Raw genomic sequence first — 16,071 nt, 5'->3', positions numbered from 1 at the left:
AGTGTAACTGTGCAAGACCATACACAATCTGCATCCAAAACGTCTTTATTTTCAGCTTTGGACATTGTATAGAGATTAGAGAGTAACATATTATTCAAAATTTTAAAAGGTGTAATAATAGATATATTTTAAAATTTGTAATTATTGAATAAATTCTATGGGTCATATAGACACATACCTTAGTAGAACAAATCACCTACTTGACAGATCTTGCTCTTTGCCTACTTTACAAACTCTTCTTGATCTCTAGTGTATCTTCTTGTCGCTAAAGAAGCTACTAGAGTCTCTTCCTAATTTCCACACTCCAAATTCTAAGGCACTGTTTGATAGTATCTCTAGAGAGAAGGTCTTTTGAGAGAACACTCAAAAAACTATATGTATGTTTTTTCAGTTCTTGCAATATTCAATTTAATAAATTAGTTATTTGCAGTTCTCACAATATTCACTTTAATAAATTAGTTATCTGACTGTTATAGGATTCTCGCAATATTTACTCTTAGTAAATTAATGATATGTTGTTATAAGAGTTTTTAAATACCAATAGATATCAACCCACTATCAGATGAGTGATCCCTAAAAATACTTAACCACTAAGTTTAAATTATTCAACTACTGATTTTGACAACTCATATCAGGATCAATTTAAATTTAAACTCACTTATCAAATAGCTAATATAGAAAATACATGGGCCATGGGTTTTGGGTTGGATCAAACTACTCAAACCTAGCTCAATTGCTAACAATAATTTAATCTAAATCATGAAATAAATTAATTTTAATAAAGATGACGATTTTTATATACTTTAACAACAATTTGTAACATGAGAAGAGTAGAGAGATTTCTCTAAAAAAAAAGAAGAAGAGTAGAGAGAAAGATAGTGAAACTCATCCCACTAAATGGATAACAAAGTATTTTGTGGGTTGCTCAGATGATCATGATCTTTGAACATTAATGCAACATTTAATGTCAATTTTCATTGAAAATTGGATCATATGTTTGTTCACAACCAGACTTTACTCATGGCAGCTTTATTTTATTTTTTATTTTAAAAAGAAGTTGTATTAGTATTTGACTACTAATGTAAGAGAGAAATGTGGAGGAGGAAAAAAAAAATTAGTGATAAAAAAAATAACAAAATTTAGTTACAAAATTAGTTGTAATCTAAGGTTACAACTTTACTCAATATCATTAACATTACTATATATTTCGAAAATCTAACCATTAGATTGCATGTTCTTTACACTTTTAGTACACATGTCAATTTTTGTGCTAATAAGATATTATTTACTATATGATCTATTAGATTATATTTTATGCATAATTTTAAACTACAAAAACTTGCAATTTAAACAATTTATTGATGACATAGCTATTGATCTTTCATTTTTTAGAAATTTTGTAAGTATGAAGGATATAAGAAGAAAATGTAATCCAATGGTAGATTTTTCAAAATTCACCTTCAATAAAAAAAATATTGAGTAAGGTTATAACCTTAGGTTACAACAAATTTTGTAATTAAACTTTGTCCTAAAAAAATGATACTTTTGTAGAAAAAGAAAAGAGAGGTGCTACGTCCACAATATTTTCTCAACATTTTTACAACAAATCATAGATGGTTAGTTGTGGTTGGTTCAAATTTGAACTTAATACTAAGATTACTTTTTTGTCCCAACAATAACAACCAATAACAATTTGTCACTTAGGATTTGTTCTAAAAATATTGTGAAAATGTTGTGGACATATCATTTCTCAAAAAAAAAAAAATTATATATATATATATATATATTTTTTTTTTTTTTTTTTTCCCAAAAAGAATAAGTTGTATTAGTACTTGACAACTAACGTGAGAGAGAAGTATGAAGATGGAAAGAATTTTTTTTTTTAATAAATTTAGCTAAAAATTAGGAGTTTTTGAATTACTAATTTTACATGTCTAACCCTATGATTTAAGCCTTAAAAATGGATGAATTTGATGGTATTTTAGGCATCTAGATTAAGGATTCCAAACAGGAAAAACTCATTAAATAGTAATAGTAATAGTGTATATATATATATATATATATGAGTTAAGTTCAAGTTACACCTAGTGTAACTCTAAGTAATGTTACACCACCCAATAACTTATTATTAAATTCATATTTTAAGAATCCCACGGTTGAATTACATGTTCTATATGTGCTTAATATGCATGCCAAGTTAATTGGATGTTATTTACCTTATGATCCATAAACTCATCTTTTATGAATTATTTTAAACTATAAAAACTTGAATTTAAATAATTGATTGATAACATGACTATTATTTTTTTATCACCGTGAAATTTTGCAAGCATGGAGAGTATATGAATATAACGTAATTCAACAGTAGATTTATCAAAATTCGCATCTAATAATAAGTTATTAAATAATGTAATATCGCTTAAAGTTACACCAGGTGTAATTTGGAGAATATATAAATATAATATAATCCAAAAGTAGATTTGTCAAAATTTACATCTAATAATAAGTTATTAAATGATGTAATATCGCTTAGAGTTACACCAAGTATAACTTGATGTTAACTCTATATATATATATATATAGATCGGTTCAAGTTACACCTGGTGTAACTCTAAAAAGTTAAATCTGTTCTAAACCATTGGATTTAAGTAAATCCAACAGTTAAAAAAATGCACTCATTAATGCTGATATTCTGATAAAGATCTTGTTTATTATCCTTATTTATAACATTTCATACCTATTTCTAATTTCAAAAATAGGTATATTTTTCTCTCTGCACTCTCTTTCTCATCCCCTACACGTTTTTCTCTCCTCCATTGCTCTTCCATCTCCATTTTCATAAAGTTCCACCTCCATATTCAGGCACTGTGGGCTCCAATTAATCAAGATTTGGTGTTTGACATGTTTCAAGGCAACTTTTGTTGGCTTGTGTATGGTTATGCCACAATTATATATGTCTTCATGCCTTATTGTGCCAATGGCTTCTCACGCAATAAACAATCTGGTTGGAGGGCGATACACGTCATTCTCAAAATCATCAGAGAAGTTATAAGACGATAACAATCTGCCTCATCTTTAGTTGTAAGAAAAAGAAAAAAAAAAACTGTTATTCAAAACTGGTTAATGGTGCATCCTTGCCCAGCTAGTTTGGTGTAAATATGTGATATGCATGAATTTGTCACCCACTTGTGTTGTAAATTCTTGTAGAACCATCTTAGTCTAGAAGGCGGGTGGTTATGTTACAATCTATCATATTTTTATTCTTGAAGTTGGAACACCTTTTTTGGATTCAAACCCTTCAAATTAGAATAGAACTGCAATTTTAAGGATCATTAAATCTATGTGGCTGTGGAGGTGGAACCTTATGAAAATGGAGGTGGAAGAGTAATAGAGGAGAGAGAAACATGTAGTGGATGAGAAAAAGAGAGCAGAGAGAAAAATATACCTATTTTTTAGATTAAAGATATGTATAGAATGTTATAAATAAGGATAATAAATGAGATCCTTATCAGAATATCAGTATTAATGAGTGTATTTTTTTTACCGTTAGATCTATTTAAATCCAATAATTTAAAAAATGTATAACTTGACCCTATCTCATATATATATATATATATATATATATATATATATATTCACACCATACATATATATTCACGCAAAAACAAGAGAAAGATCCCATAGAATCGTTCATTAAAAAAGATAAATGCTGTGCTCGTGTAAATTGGTGCTAAAGTAAAGACTCCACGTAGGGCCATAGGGGCCCCGCTTGTTGAAGAGACAAGGTATCATGAACTTTACTATGTAACCCATGTAATCGGTAATCCTTCACAGTTCACACCCAGGCCACTATAAATTTATAAGTATCAATAAAACATCCATTCTAGCAAAGTTTTGCTTTGACATCGCTTCACTATTACTATTATGTACACCCAAAAGCTCATCTTCTCTGTTCTCTGCTTTTTCCTCTTGTTCCTTCTCTCAGGTTTCCATCACTATAAAGCTAGCTAGCTTCTTCTTTCATGGTATTAATTTTCCATCAAAACGAAACATTTCTAATACATGCATATGTGTGATTAATTGCAGGGGAGGAACAAGTGGTAGAAGCACGTTTAACTCACCACCACCACCACCACCACCACCACCAACACCGTCTCTTTGATTTTCGTCCATCAAAGCTCTTTGTCTTTGGAGATTCCTACGCTGACACTGGCAACAACAGGAAATCCGAAGCTAACTCTTGGAAATACCCTTATGGAATTACTTTTCCTGGAAAACCGGCTGGTCGTTTCTCAGATGGCCGTGTCCTTACCGATTACCTTGGTGTGTTTCTCTCTCTCTAATGATTTGCTTTTTCCATCTTTAGCTCACTTTTTGGAACAATGGATTTGCTTTTCCTCGTGTACTGTACATGGTGGGTTCCCTCTTATCTCATAGCTAGCCCACTTTCCTTGTTGTTTATAATACTGATGTCTGTGTGATTCTCTGTTTCGCCGGTAAATTTTGCATTATTGTTGTCAACTTTTTTTAATTTTTAATTTTTAATTTTTCCTTTTAACTTTCTATCTTGTCAGATTATATAGCATCCTATCTTTTTTTGCTGCAGACATTCTTTACTTTGTCTCGTACTTGATAGGAAGCTTTGTACATTGTGGAATGTTATTACACAATGGTTAACTTAGGAAATTGCTTTATGGAAGCAACATCATATGAATCTTATATGGGTCCGCTATTAAATTTGTAATATTAACCTCTGAATAGTAGTAATCACTATTCATTAAAAAAATATTAATCATAAACGTTTGTGCCACCTTTATTAATTGCTGTACATTTCTCTTCATTTCACCAACTACTATTAATTCAAAAATACCACAAATACCCTCATTTTCTCACTCAATTTTACAATTGGCATAAATGTCAATTCTATGTTATGCAAAAAAAAAAAAAAAAAAAAAAAAAAACGATGGATCTAAGTAAAAAATAGGTGTATTCTTAGATTTATTGATATTAATTTTAAAGTTATTATTATTATTATTTATTTGAGATAAAAATCATATTCTAACCTAGTCTAAGTTAATGTATGTAAAATCTAGAAATGGTCTCATGTGTGGTGGTATTTTAATGTTATTTTAACGAGAACTCTAAATATGCAAAATTTATTATCACATTCTTTACAAATACTGAATTGATATAATGTAATTACTAATTAGTATTACTGAAAATAGTACAGTATGGTTTTCATAAGGAAAAAAATGGCAATTGAATCATGTGAATTCAGAGTAATATTTGTATATTATAAAAAGATGGTAGTTGTACAGTCTACAAATATTTTGTCTGCACTCACTAAAGCAACTACACGATGAAAATCAAAAAATACAAGATCATCTGAATTACATCCATTCTGCAAGTGTGATTATGTCTCTAAATACATGCTTCACAGTGAGGAATCTTTCCAGCAATAATCAATGTCAGAGTAATATTACTCTTATCATAAATTGTCACGTAAGCTATTATAAAAATAAAATAAAAATTTTGTGAAATATTATGAAAAATTTTGTGTCTTGACTCTCATTTCAGTGCTTCTCACTTCTTGTTTTGAGTTTTATTGTTGAAACTTGAAAACTCCTCTGTCCATCGCCTTAATACTTTCTTCTTTTCTTCAACAAAAAAAAAAAAAAAAAAGACTTTATTTATTTTAAAATTTTATGTTGAACTGTCTCAATCAACCAAAATATATATCACTGACTTTACTTTGTCTCTTCCTGTCATGATAACATCGAATAACCTTTGATGACCACAAACAATATCTTCAGTTCTCAACAAATTTGTACTTTTACTTGTTTCAATAAAAACTACTTGTCAAAAACTAACTAGGCATTTAAAAAGGGACGAGTAGTGTGAGTTAAAAGTATAGTTTAGGTGGATTCATTGTTTGCTTAGCTTCTTATATCATCATTAAAGCAAATTTGAAAGTCGCCCTTTTTCTTTCTCTAAATTACTTTTTCTTTTCTAGATTACTTTTTTAAATTACTTTAACTAGTGCTTCTATTCTATGAACTTTTAATCTAGTGATGATTTCTTGGTAGATTAAAGTTTTAAACTCTATTCTCTCCTCTATCCAAAAAAAAAAAAAAACTCTATTCTCTACTCCTCATAACAAGAGAGACATCGGTTGAGATGTGATGATCAGGTAATTTATAATGTGTGAGTTTTATTTGCTTATTAAAAAAAATTAAGCACATGTTACTAATTGATACATCATACATGTTGCGTATGATAATATTGTTATATATATATATAGTACCAGACTAGTAGGTTTTTTATTTTTTTGGTTGTTGTGTAGACAAAAATTGAATCTTGGATCTCTTATTTGAAAACAAATTTTTTTACCAATTGAGCTAGTAACTCAATCGGACAAAACTTGTGTTCAATGCATTAGTGCACTAGTATGTTGGGATATGGACACATGTTCAAAACTAAACATATGCTTGCATCTTAACGTGTCCAATGCAACTGATGCACTGGACACAAGCTCTTCCCAACTCAATATATATTTATATAACCACCCAATAATGAATTAATGATAATGACTTCTTCTTTTTTGCTTGTGGTGCAGAACTTCAGAAGGTTCAAGTAATGCATTGTATAATTTGACTATTTCTTTTTTCAAGTGTTATCTCTAGAATAGGACTTACATTGTTTCTCCTCGAGTACAACATTATTAAGTTTTCAGTGAAAGTTTCACACGCATTAAATTCTCTGATAGTGACATAAATTAAGTGGCATTTACATTTTTCTTTCAATGGGATGAAATTGAATATATGATCTGACCATTTCACTCTTAAGCATCCCTGATCTTGTGCTTAATTGTACCCATAATACAGCTAAGTTCATGGGTGTGAAGTCTCCAATTCCATACAGATGGAGGAAACTCGGGGTCAAGTACTTGAAATATGGCATGAACTTCGCTCATGGAGGCACGGGTGTGTTCAATACGTTGGTTGGGGACCCAAACATGACCACTCAGATTGATTTTTTCCAAGAACTCATCAAAACTAATGTGTTTAACGCTTCAAACATAGAGTCCTCTGTGGCATTCGTCACCCTCGCTGGTAATGACTATAGTGCCTACAATTTCAGAAATGGGTCTGCTCAGGTGAGAACAATGCACACTTTTACATACAAAATAATGTGATTGATTACCATAATTTTTGATAAATTAGCAGTTAGTACTGTCGGAAGATTATATATATAATTAAATAGTTAGAAGGAGTGATTTAAACCTTGAATATTTCATCGAAGAAATTTATCCACAGTGGTCACAAACTCACAATGTTATCGTTAGGTACATAAAATTTTTCATAACTTGTTAAGATAGTAAGTTATGATTGAAATAATATTATTTTTATGTTAAGTTCACTAATAATAGTCTAACATTATTTTATTGTACATCAATCAAAATATATATGTTATGTCAATAATTTTGAAAATAAAAATTATGAAAGTTGTTTATAAATCGATGTGGTTGAATTCCATAATTTTGATAAGAACATTTTGCATAAGGACAATGTCAAATGCTGATTGAGATCCGAAATTGGGTGCAATTGAAACCAATACTTAAGATTAAATGATAACTTTTTAACTTTTTCTCTCAGCCATTAGATTAGAAAAATTAAAAAGTAGTACTATTTTGGTCCAAGGACTTTGAAAAATGATTAACCTTTTAACTTTTAATCTTAACTTGAACCCACATGAATTTAAAATATAAATATAATATCACCTTATTTAAAGTTAAATTTCATTCCATAAAAACTAATTTTAATTGATACTGTATATTTTATTAGATCTATTTAACCACTACATATTTATTGTACATTAAAAAAAGAAAAAGAAAAAAACCACTACATCTTTATTCATTTCAAAGAACCATCATTTTGTGTCTATGATCGATGTTCCACAGTCCACAGTCCACGGCCTTGTGCACCCCTGAATTCTCAACCATGATAATTAGTGTCCCTACTGACATGACGTACACCTATCCCCCCCAATATATTTAGGACATCGGGGGCATAAAAATGTTTGTATTTCATGTGAGAAAGTAACCACACCACACTACCATATCTTTCAACTTCCATATTAGTTAGAAATACTGCATAAATAGCTCGTTCTTTTTTCTTGGCTTGAGTTAAGGCAATGAGAAGATATCATTCGATTCAACTCGTTTAGTGATGCTTAAGAAGGCTTGTTATTGAGTAGTTTAGGACCGTACTTTCTTCCTTTCACATAAAGATGAGTTTCACCTGACATGAGGCCCAACCCTATGAGAGAGCGGGGGCCTAGTCTTGGATTATACAATAATTTTTCGCCTAAGAATATGGTTAACCCTTTTGGATGGTGTGATGATAAATTCTTAACGTGTTTGGATTATAAGTCGGAAAGAATAGAGAGGAAATAAAATTTTGGATGATTTGATAAGTTTTATCCATTAGGGTAGGCTTATGACTCACACCTGGGAATTGAATTCGTCCACTGCAAGCAAAAACCAAGTGATAAATGACTGACATAAGGTTGTTTCTTGTTGAAGTAATTCGAGCCATTATGTCTACACAGAACTTAACAGTGCAGCCAAAATATTATTAATTATACAAGAAACCCTGCAAGAAAAGACAGCCAAAATTAAATTCTACTATAACTTATTTACACGTTTCATCTTGTCTCCTTTCCTTTGGGCTGGTTATGTGAATTTCATAAGCATGGACCCTGTAGTTGGGTTAGGTAGATCTCTGTGGACCAGGAAATCTGGGTCTCTGTCTTTTATCTGAACTCATTGGTCACGACTCACTATAAAACATATATACATTGTGACCCAATTCCATTGGACTTACTGGAGAGTCCATTGGCATCTGTTTTATACTCAAGACAAATGAATCAAGTAAATGTTACCAGATATTGGGATCAACTTTTATTGGTTTACGGGTTCCTTTCATGGACCATAGTTCTTGATGTGTCTCACACCGAAAGAGAAAAAAGAAAATATGAGTTTTTTGTTTATACACTTCTTTTGGATTTGATCGCTATCTCATGCATGATGTAGGATTCCCATGCTCGCAGTCACTATAACCGACATATTAGACACTTTACCTAATCAAAAGATCTCCATGATTACTAGTCCTTATACTATTGTAAATTGTTCATTTTATTAGCTTCATCTAATAGCTCAACAACATTGTGTCAAGTGTCAACCAAACTTATGTCTTCAGCAGACATGATATTTGGCTAATTTTTCTCTTATATATTCCAATTATCGGATTTTACTATTTAATGGGTCTTATTGAGTAGATCGAATATGTGAAAAAAAAAAATTTAAAAAGACTGCTCAAATATAAAATTTAATCGAAACTTTATTAGATCTCTTATACCCCTAACCCTAAGTATTACACGTATCTCATCATTTGATTTCCTTTCATGGTTATTGTTTATTTTATCATGAATTTATATAAATTAAAAGCATGGTTTAAGACAATATTATGCTAGTACTAAGCTTGCTAGCTTAATCCATCTATTGTAGGGTTATCCATCCTTCATTACCTCAGTGGTCAATCAACTTAAAGTTAACTTGAAACGCATTCATGGCTTGGGAGTTAAAAAAATAGCCTTGACAGCCTTAGAGCCTTTGGGATGTCTACCTTCGAGCACAGCCACATCCTCATTCCAACGATGCAATGAAGCTGAAAACTCGCTTGTGAGTTTCCACAACCTTTTGTTGCAGCAAGCTGTGGCAAAGTTGAACAAAGAAACCAAAGCTTCTACTTTCGTCATTCTTGATCTTTATGACTCGTTCATGACCGTATTCAAGAACAAAGGAGACCACCTAGGTGATTATACATTTACTTGACTTTTCTAATATATTTTTCGTTGACATATTAGGTTTGATCCATTTTGATATTGCAAGCTCAATCTCTAATTTGTATGGACTAAAATGCTGTCCAAACTACCCCTAAAGATTTTATTTTAATTCAAACTTTAGGGGTAACAATTGGAAAAATGTGGGACTAAATTGTGAGTTAACCAAACAATAATGAGGTAAATTGTTTGTCCACAAAATACAATTTAGTCAAAATTTTAACCGTATCATTTAAATCCAAACTTTAAAGTGTCATTTTGTACGTTTGTGGATTTTTATGAATGGGCTAAGAATAGAAAATGACAGTTTGTGGGCTTTCAAACTATTTGGTGTGTTTGCTTGGGCCTTTGTCCTAAGTTATTAGAACCCTTGATCCATGAGTGGCCATTCAGAGCCTTTTTCGATTACTACGGTAGTTCACTTTCAGGAATGAAAAGAAATTTGACTTCTATAGTATTGTACTAATACAGTCATCTTCAATTTGTGCAGGAAGTACAAAGTTTGAGAACCCACTGAAACCGTGTTGTGGTGGAATAAGCAGTGAATATTCCTGTGGAAGTGAAGATATGAATGGGACCAAGAAATATACAATTTGTGACGACCCCAAATCAGCATTCTTTTGGGACTCAGCGCATCCTACACAGGAAGGATGGCGTGCCGTGTATTTAGCTTTGCAAGCCACTCTTGAGCAACTTTAATTACTAGGTACTTAACAAGAACAAAGGGGTTTAAAAATTGATATGGTTTAATTTGTTTGTTTTGTAATTTTCTAGTTTCTATGCCTGTTTTTGTCTGTGAAGCCATTTTTGTTCAGTTGTAATATGGTTTGGGGTTAGGTCATATGTGAGAATGAAATAATAAATCTTTTTTTTTTTGTTTTGTTTTAACCACAATCTTCTGGTGTGTTAATGTTATCATCAGAGTCTTAGATTGGAGAAGCAAAGTAACATTGATAATGAAAATTGACCAAACATAAGGGTCACATAAAGGCAGTAACACTAAAATTGGGATGATCAAAGCTTGTCTCAACAACTTGTTGAGCATAAAATTGGGATGAGAAGCCATATTTCCTATGATATAAACAGTGTAGGTTCATTTGGTTGGCAAAAAAGGATGAAAATCTATGAAAGTGAAAAGGACTCAATGAGTTGTCATTTGTGTGATCAATGGGAAGAAATTTGGGTTGGGTGGATTCGAGTTTTTCAAATCAGGCCACCAAAAGTATCTTCCAAATTGGACGAAATAATAAAAATAAAAATGTGTGATAGATTTAAAAGGACATTTGTATTTCTTATCACTTTATCTTCCTAACAGAATAATTGTGTTGTGTACTTTTTTTTTTTTCATTCTCCAAAAAAAGCTCTGACCTAGTTATCAGTTTCGTTCAGGAAAAGGTCCGACCTAAGAACGGTTTCCAAATCCGCTTTGTTAACCAGGTGGAAATGACGTGTAAAGGCGTGCGAATCNAAAGTTAAATTTCATTCCATAAAAACTAATTTTAATTGATACTGTATATTTTATTAGATCTATTTAACCACTACATATTTATTGTACATTAAAAAAAGAAAAAGAAAAAAACCACTACATCTTTATTCATTTCAAAGAACCATCATTTTGTGTCTATGATCGATGTTCCACAGTCCACAGTCCACGGCCTTGTGCACCCCTGAATTCTCAACCATGATAATTAGTGTCCCTACTGACATGACGTACACCTATCCCCCCCAATATATTTAGGACATCGGGGGCATAAAAATGTTTGTATTTCATGTGAGAAAGTAACCACACCACACTACCATATCTTTCAACTTCCATATTAGTTAGAAATACTGCATAAATAGCTCGTTCTTTTTTCTTGGCTTGAGTTAAGGCAATGAGAAGATATCATTCGATTCAACTCGTTTAGTGATGCTTAAGAAGGCTTGTTATTGAGTAGTTTAGGACCGTACTTTCTTCCTTTCACATAAAGATGAGTTTCACCTGACATGAGGCCCAACCCTATGAGAGAGCGGGGGCCTAGTCTTGGATTATACAATAATTTTTCGCCTAAGAATATGGTTAACCCTTTTGGATGGTGTGATGATAAATTCTTAACGTGTTTGGATTATAAGTCGGAAAGAATAGAGAGGAAATAAAATTTTGGATGATTTGATAAGTTTTATCCATTAGGGTAGGCTTATGACTCACACCTGGGAATTGAATTCGTCCACTGCAAGCAAAAACCAAGTGATAAATGACTGACATAAGGTTGTTTCTTGTTGAAGTAATTCGAGCCATTATGTCTACACAGAACTTAACAGTGCAGCCAAAATATTATTAATTATACAAGAAACCCTGCAAGAAAAGACAGCCAAAATTAAATTCTACTATAACTTATTTACACGTTTCATCTTGTCTCCTTTCCTTTGGGCTGGTTATGTGAATTTCATAAGCATGGACCCTGTAGTTGGGTTAGGTAGATCTCTGTGGACCAGGAAATCTGGGTCTCTGTCTTTTATCTGAACTCATTGGTCACGACTCACTATAAAACATATATACATTGTGACCCAATTCCATTGGACTTACTGGAGAGTCCATTGGCATCTGTTTTATACTCAAGACAAATGAATCAAGTAAATGTTACCAGATATTGGGATCAACTTTTATTGGTTTACGGGTTCCTTTCATGGACCATAGTTCTTGATGTGTCTCACACCGAAAGAGAAAAAAGAAAATATGAGTTTTTTGTTTATACACTTCTTTTGGATTTGATCGCTATCTCATGCATGATGTAGGATTCCCATGCTCGCAGTCACTATAACCGACATATTAGACACTTTACCTAATCAAAAGATCTCCATGATTACTAGTCCTTATACTATTGTAAATTGTTCATTTTATTAGCTTCATCTAATAGCTCAACAACATTGTGTCAAGTGTCAACCAAACTTATGTCTTCAGCAGACATGATATTTGGCTAATTTTTCTCTTATATATTCCAATTATCGGATTTTACTATTTAATGGGTCTTATTGAGTAGATCGAATATGTGAAAAAAAAAAATTTAAAAAGACTGCTCAAATATAAAATTTAATCGAAACTTTATTAGATCTCTTATACCCCTAACCCTAAGTATTACACGTATCTCATCATTTGATTTCCTTTCATGGTTATTGTTTATTTTATCATGAATTTATATAAATTAAAAGCATGGTTTAAGACAATATTATGCTAGTACTAAGCTTGCTAGCTTAATCCATCTATTGTAGGGTTATCCATCCTTCATTACCTCAGTGGTCAATCAACTTAAAGTTAACTTGAAACGCATTCATGGCTTGGGAGTTAAAAAAATAGCCTTGACAGCCTTAGAGCCTTTGGGATGTCTACCTTCGAGCACAGCCACATCCTCATTCCAACGATGCAATGAAGCTGAAAACTCGCTTGTGAGTTTCCACAACCTTTTGTTGCAGCAAGCTGTGGCAAAGTTGAACAAAGAAACCAAAGCTTCTACTTTCGTCATTCTTGATCTTTATGACTCGTTCATGACCGTATTCAAGAACAAAGGAGACCACCTAGGTGATTATACATTTACTTGACTTTTCTAATATATTTTTCGTTGACATATTAGGTTTGATCCATTTTGATATTGCAAGCTCAATCTCTAATTTGTATGGACTAAAATGCTGTCCAAACTACCCCTAAAGATTTTATTTTAATTCAAACTTTAGGGGTAACAATTGGAAAAATGTGGGACTAAATTGTGAGTTAACCAAACAATAATGAGGTAAATTGTTTGTCCACAAAATACAATTTAGTCAAAATTTTAACCGTATCATTTAAATCCAAACTTTAAAGTGTCATTTTGTACGTTTGTGGATTTTTATGAATGGGCTAAGAATAGAAAATGACAGTTTGTGGGCTTTCAAACTATTTGGTGTGTTTGCTTGGGCCTTTGTCCTAAGTTATTAGAACCCTTGATCCATGAGTGGCCATTCAGAGCCTTTTTCGATTACTACGGTAGTTCACTTTCAGGAATGAAAAGAAATTTGACTTCTATAGTATTGTACTAATACAGTCATCTTCAATTTGTGCAGGAAGTACAAAGTTTGAGAACCCACTGAAACCGTGTTGTGGTGGAATAAGCAGTGAATATTCCTGTGGAAGTGAAGATATGAATGGGACCAAGAAATATACAATTTGTGACGACCCCAAATCAGCATTCTTTTGGGACTCAGCGCATCCTACACAGGAAGGATGGCGTGCCGTGTATTTAGCTTTGCAAGCCACTCTTGAGCAACTTTAATTACTAGGTACTTAACAAGAACAAAGGGGTTTAAAAATTGATATGGTTTAATTTGTTTGTTTTGTAATTTTCTAGTTTCTATGCCTGTTTTTGTCTGTGAAGCCATTTTTGTTCAGTTGTAATATGGTTTGGGGTTAGGTCATATGTGAGAATGAAATAATAAATCTTTTTTTTTTTGTTTTGTTTTAACCACAATCTTCTGGTGTGTTAATGTTATCATCAGAGTCTTAGATTGGAGAAGCAAAGTAACATTGATAATGAAAATTGACCAAACATAAGGGTCACATAAAGGCAGTAACACTAAAATTGGGATGATCAAAGCTTGTCTCAACAACTTGTTGAGCATAAAATTGGGATGAGAAGCCATATTTCCTATGATATAAACAGTGTAGGTTCATTTGGTTGGCAAAAAAGGATGAAAATCTATGAAAGTGAAAAGGACTCAATGAGTTGTCATTTGTGTGATCAATGGGAAGAAATTTGGGTTGGGTGGATTCGAGTTTTTCAAATCAGGCCACCAAAAGTATCTTCCAAATTGGACGAAATAATAAAAATAAAAATGTGTGATAGATTTAAAAGGACATTTGTATTTCTTATCACTTTATCTTCCTAACAGAATAATTGTGTTGTGTACTTTTTTTTTTTTCATTCTCCAAAAAAAAAAAAAAAGATGTTTTTTTTAATATATAAAATGGATTGGTAAATAAAAGTAAATTAATATAATAATATTCATGTGTTTGCTTTTATAAGATGTCATCTTTATCAATTTAATTAATAATAATAATAATAATAATGGAAAAAAAATCTTATATACTAAAGAAAAAGTTACTTCTTATGTAATATGAATCTATGGTAAATTTAAATAAATTATCTTTTATTTTCTCTCATTTCTCTTCCCAAGACCCAACCAAAGAAATGAAATTTATATTTTTTTTTATTCTTTCACTTTTTCATCCATACCCGAAAATACATGGTGGAGTACTGCTCTTTCATATAAAAAGCCCAATATAAAAAGCCCAAAGAAGTGCTACAGTGGCTCAAACATGATGAAGCTACTCTTTCAAATAAAAAACAAAATGGAGATGTTATGCATAATTCAATTTTACCATATAAACCTTTTAATTGATTTTCCAATTTTAAATACAAAAAAATTCTAAAATTATTACCAATTACATTGTAAAAGTCATACAAAATATATATGATGATTGGGTGACACTTCAAAAATATAATAAATAAATATCTGAATTACTTATTTGTTATTAATGACACATAAGTTTGTAATATTTATGAAGTAAAAAGTATAGTATCTTTAGCATCACTCAAAAAATAACTAATAAGCTTATTTATTCATCTTGTATGTGAGATGAATTACATTTATATCAACAAAAAGAATTCTTTCATACATTACCTTATTAATTTGTAGGCTTATTTAGTAAAATAAGTAATAAATTTAATATTTCAAAAAAAAAAAAAAAAAAAACATTGAGAGGAGTCCAATTGTTTCTCTTTTTTTCTTTTTTCTTTTCTTTTTTTTTTTTCTTCTTTATATATATATATATATATTGTGGGGCCGTTAGGCCTGATAGCCCCGGCCCATCGTGTAGCAGGCCCAAGGCCCACGCCGAGGAATACTAACCATTCAAGGCTAAATTGGGGAAAGTTTCTTTTCCGGATCCACGCCGAGGACCTCCTCGTCCTCGGCATGACAAGGATGATTTCTGGGAAAGACCAGGCCCAAAGTAAGCTGTCACTCTCACACTTAATGCATTCACCTAACCCCTTGGCCGCATTAATGGGGATATAACCCTTAGAGGGCAACATTGATCAGAGTGAACCACTTGAGTACTGATAAGGCCCCTGATGGGACGGACGGCCAGAAGAGAGG

The 16,071-nt window shown here is 31.7% G+C and overlaps 2 protein-coding genes across 2 annotated transcripts; both read left to right on the top strand.

Moving 5' to 3' along the window:
- The first annotated feature begins 3,838 nt into the window (after window positions 1-3,838).
- On the top strand, window positions 3,839-10,791 carry LOC112032070 (GDSL esterase/lipase At5g03610). Its single transcript, XM_024064773.2, has 5 exons — window positions 3,839-3,985; window positions 4,087-4,323; window positions 6,885-7,156; window positions 9,569-9,875; window positions 10,394-10,791. The coding sequence occupies exons 1-5, from the start codon at window positions 3,925-3,927 to the stop codon at window positions 10,600-10,602; spliced, it is 1,086 nt and encodes a 361-aa protein (XP_023920541.1). The 5' UTR covers window positions 3,839-3,924; the 3' UTR covers window positions 10,603-10,791.
- Window positions 10,792-12,137: 1,346 nt separating this feature from the next.
- Window positions 12,138-14,375, top strand: LOC136064467 (GDSL esterase/lipase At5g03610-like). The gene is made up of 3 exons (XM_065766231.1): window positions 12,138-12,167; window positions 13,153-13,459; window positions 13,978-14,375. The coding sequence occupies exons 1-3, from the start codon at window positions 12,138-12,140 to the stop codon at window positions 14,184-14,186; spliced, it is 546 nt and encodes a 181-aa protein (XP_065622303.1). The 3' UTR covers window positions 14,187-14,375.
- The last annotated feature ends 1,696 nt before the right edge of the window (window positions 14,376-16,071 follow it).

Source organism: Quercus suber, unplaced genomic scaffold (genome assembly GCF_002906115.3).
Source record: "Quercus suber isolate HL8 unplaced genomic scaffold, Cork oak 2.0 scaffold_693, whole genome shotgun sequence".
NCBI lineage: Eukaryota > Viridiplantae > Streptophyta > Magnoliopsida > Fagales > Fagaceae > Quercus > Quercus suber.
Note: the sequence above shows the minus strand (reverse complement) of the source record. Positions and strands in the feature narration are given on the sequence as shown.

Coding starts and splice junctions, on each gene's coding strand:
- LOC112032070 (XM_024064773.2), top strand. CDS start 3,925: ATGTACACCCAAAAGCTCATCTTCTCTGTTCTCTGCTTTTTCCTCTTG. Junction 4,324..6,884: donor TGTCCTTACCGATTACCTTG/GTGTGTTTCTCT, acceptor CCCATAATACAG/CTAAGTTCATGGGTGTGAAG. Junction 9,876..10,393: donor GAACAAAGGAGACCACCTAG/GTGATTATACAT, acceptor CAATTTGTGCAG/GAAGTACAAAGTTTGAGAAC.
- LOC136064467 (XM_065766231.1), top strand. CDS start 12,138: ATGACTGACATAAGGTTGTTTCTTGTTGAA. Junction 12,168..13,152: donor TAAGGTTGTTTCTTGTTGAA/GTAATTCGAGCC, acceptor CATCTATTGTAG/GGTTATCCATCCTTCATTAC. Junction 13,460..13,977: donor GAACAAAGGAGACCACCTAG/GTGATTATACAT, acceptor CAATTTGTGCAG/GAAGTACAAAGTTTGAGAAC.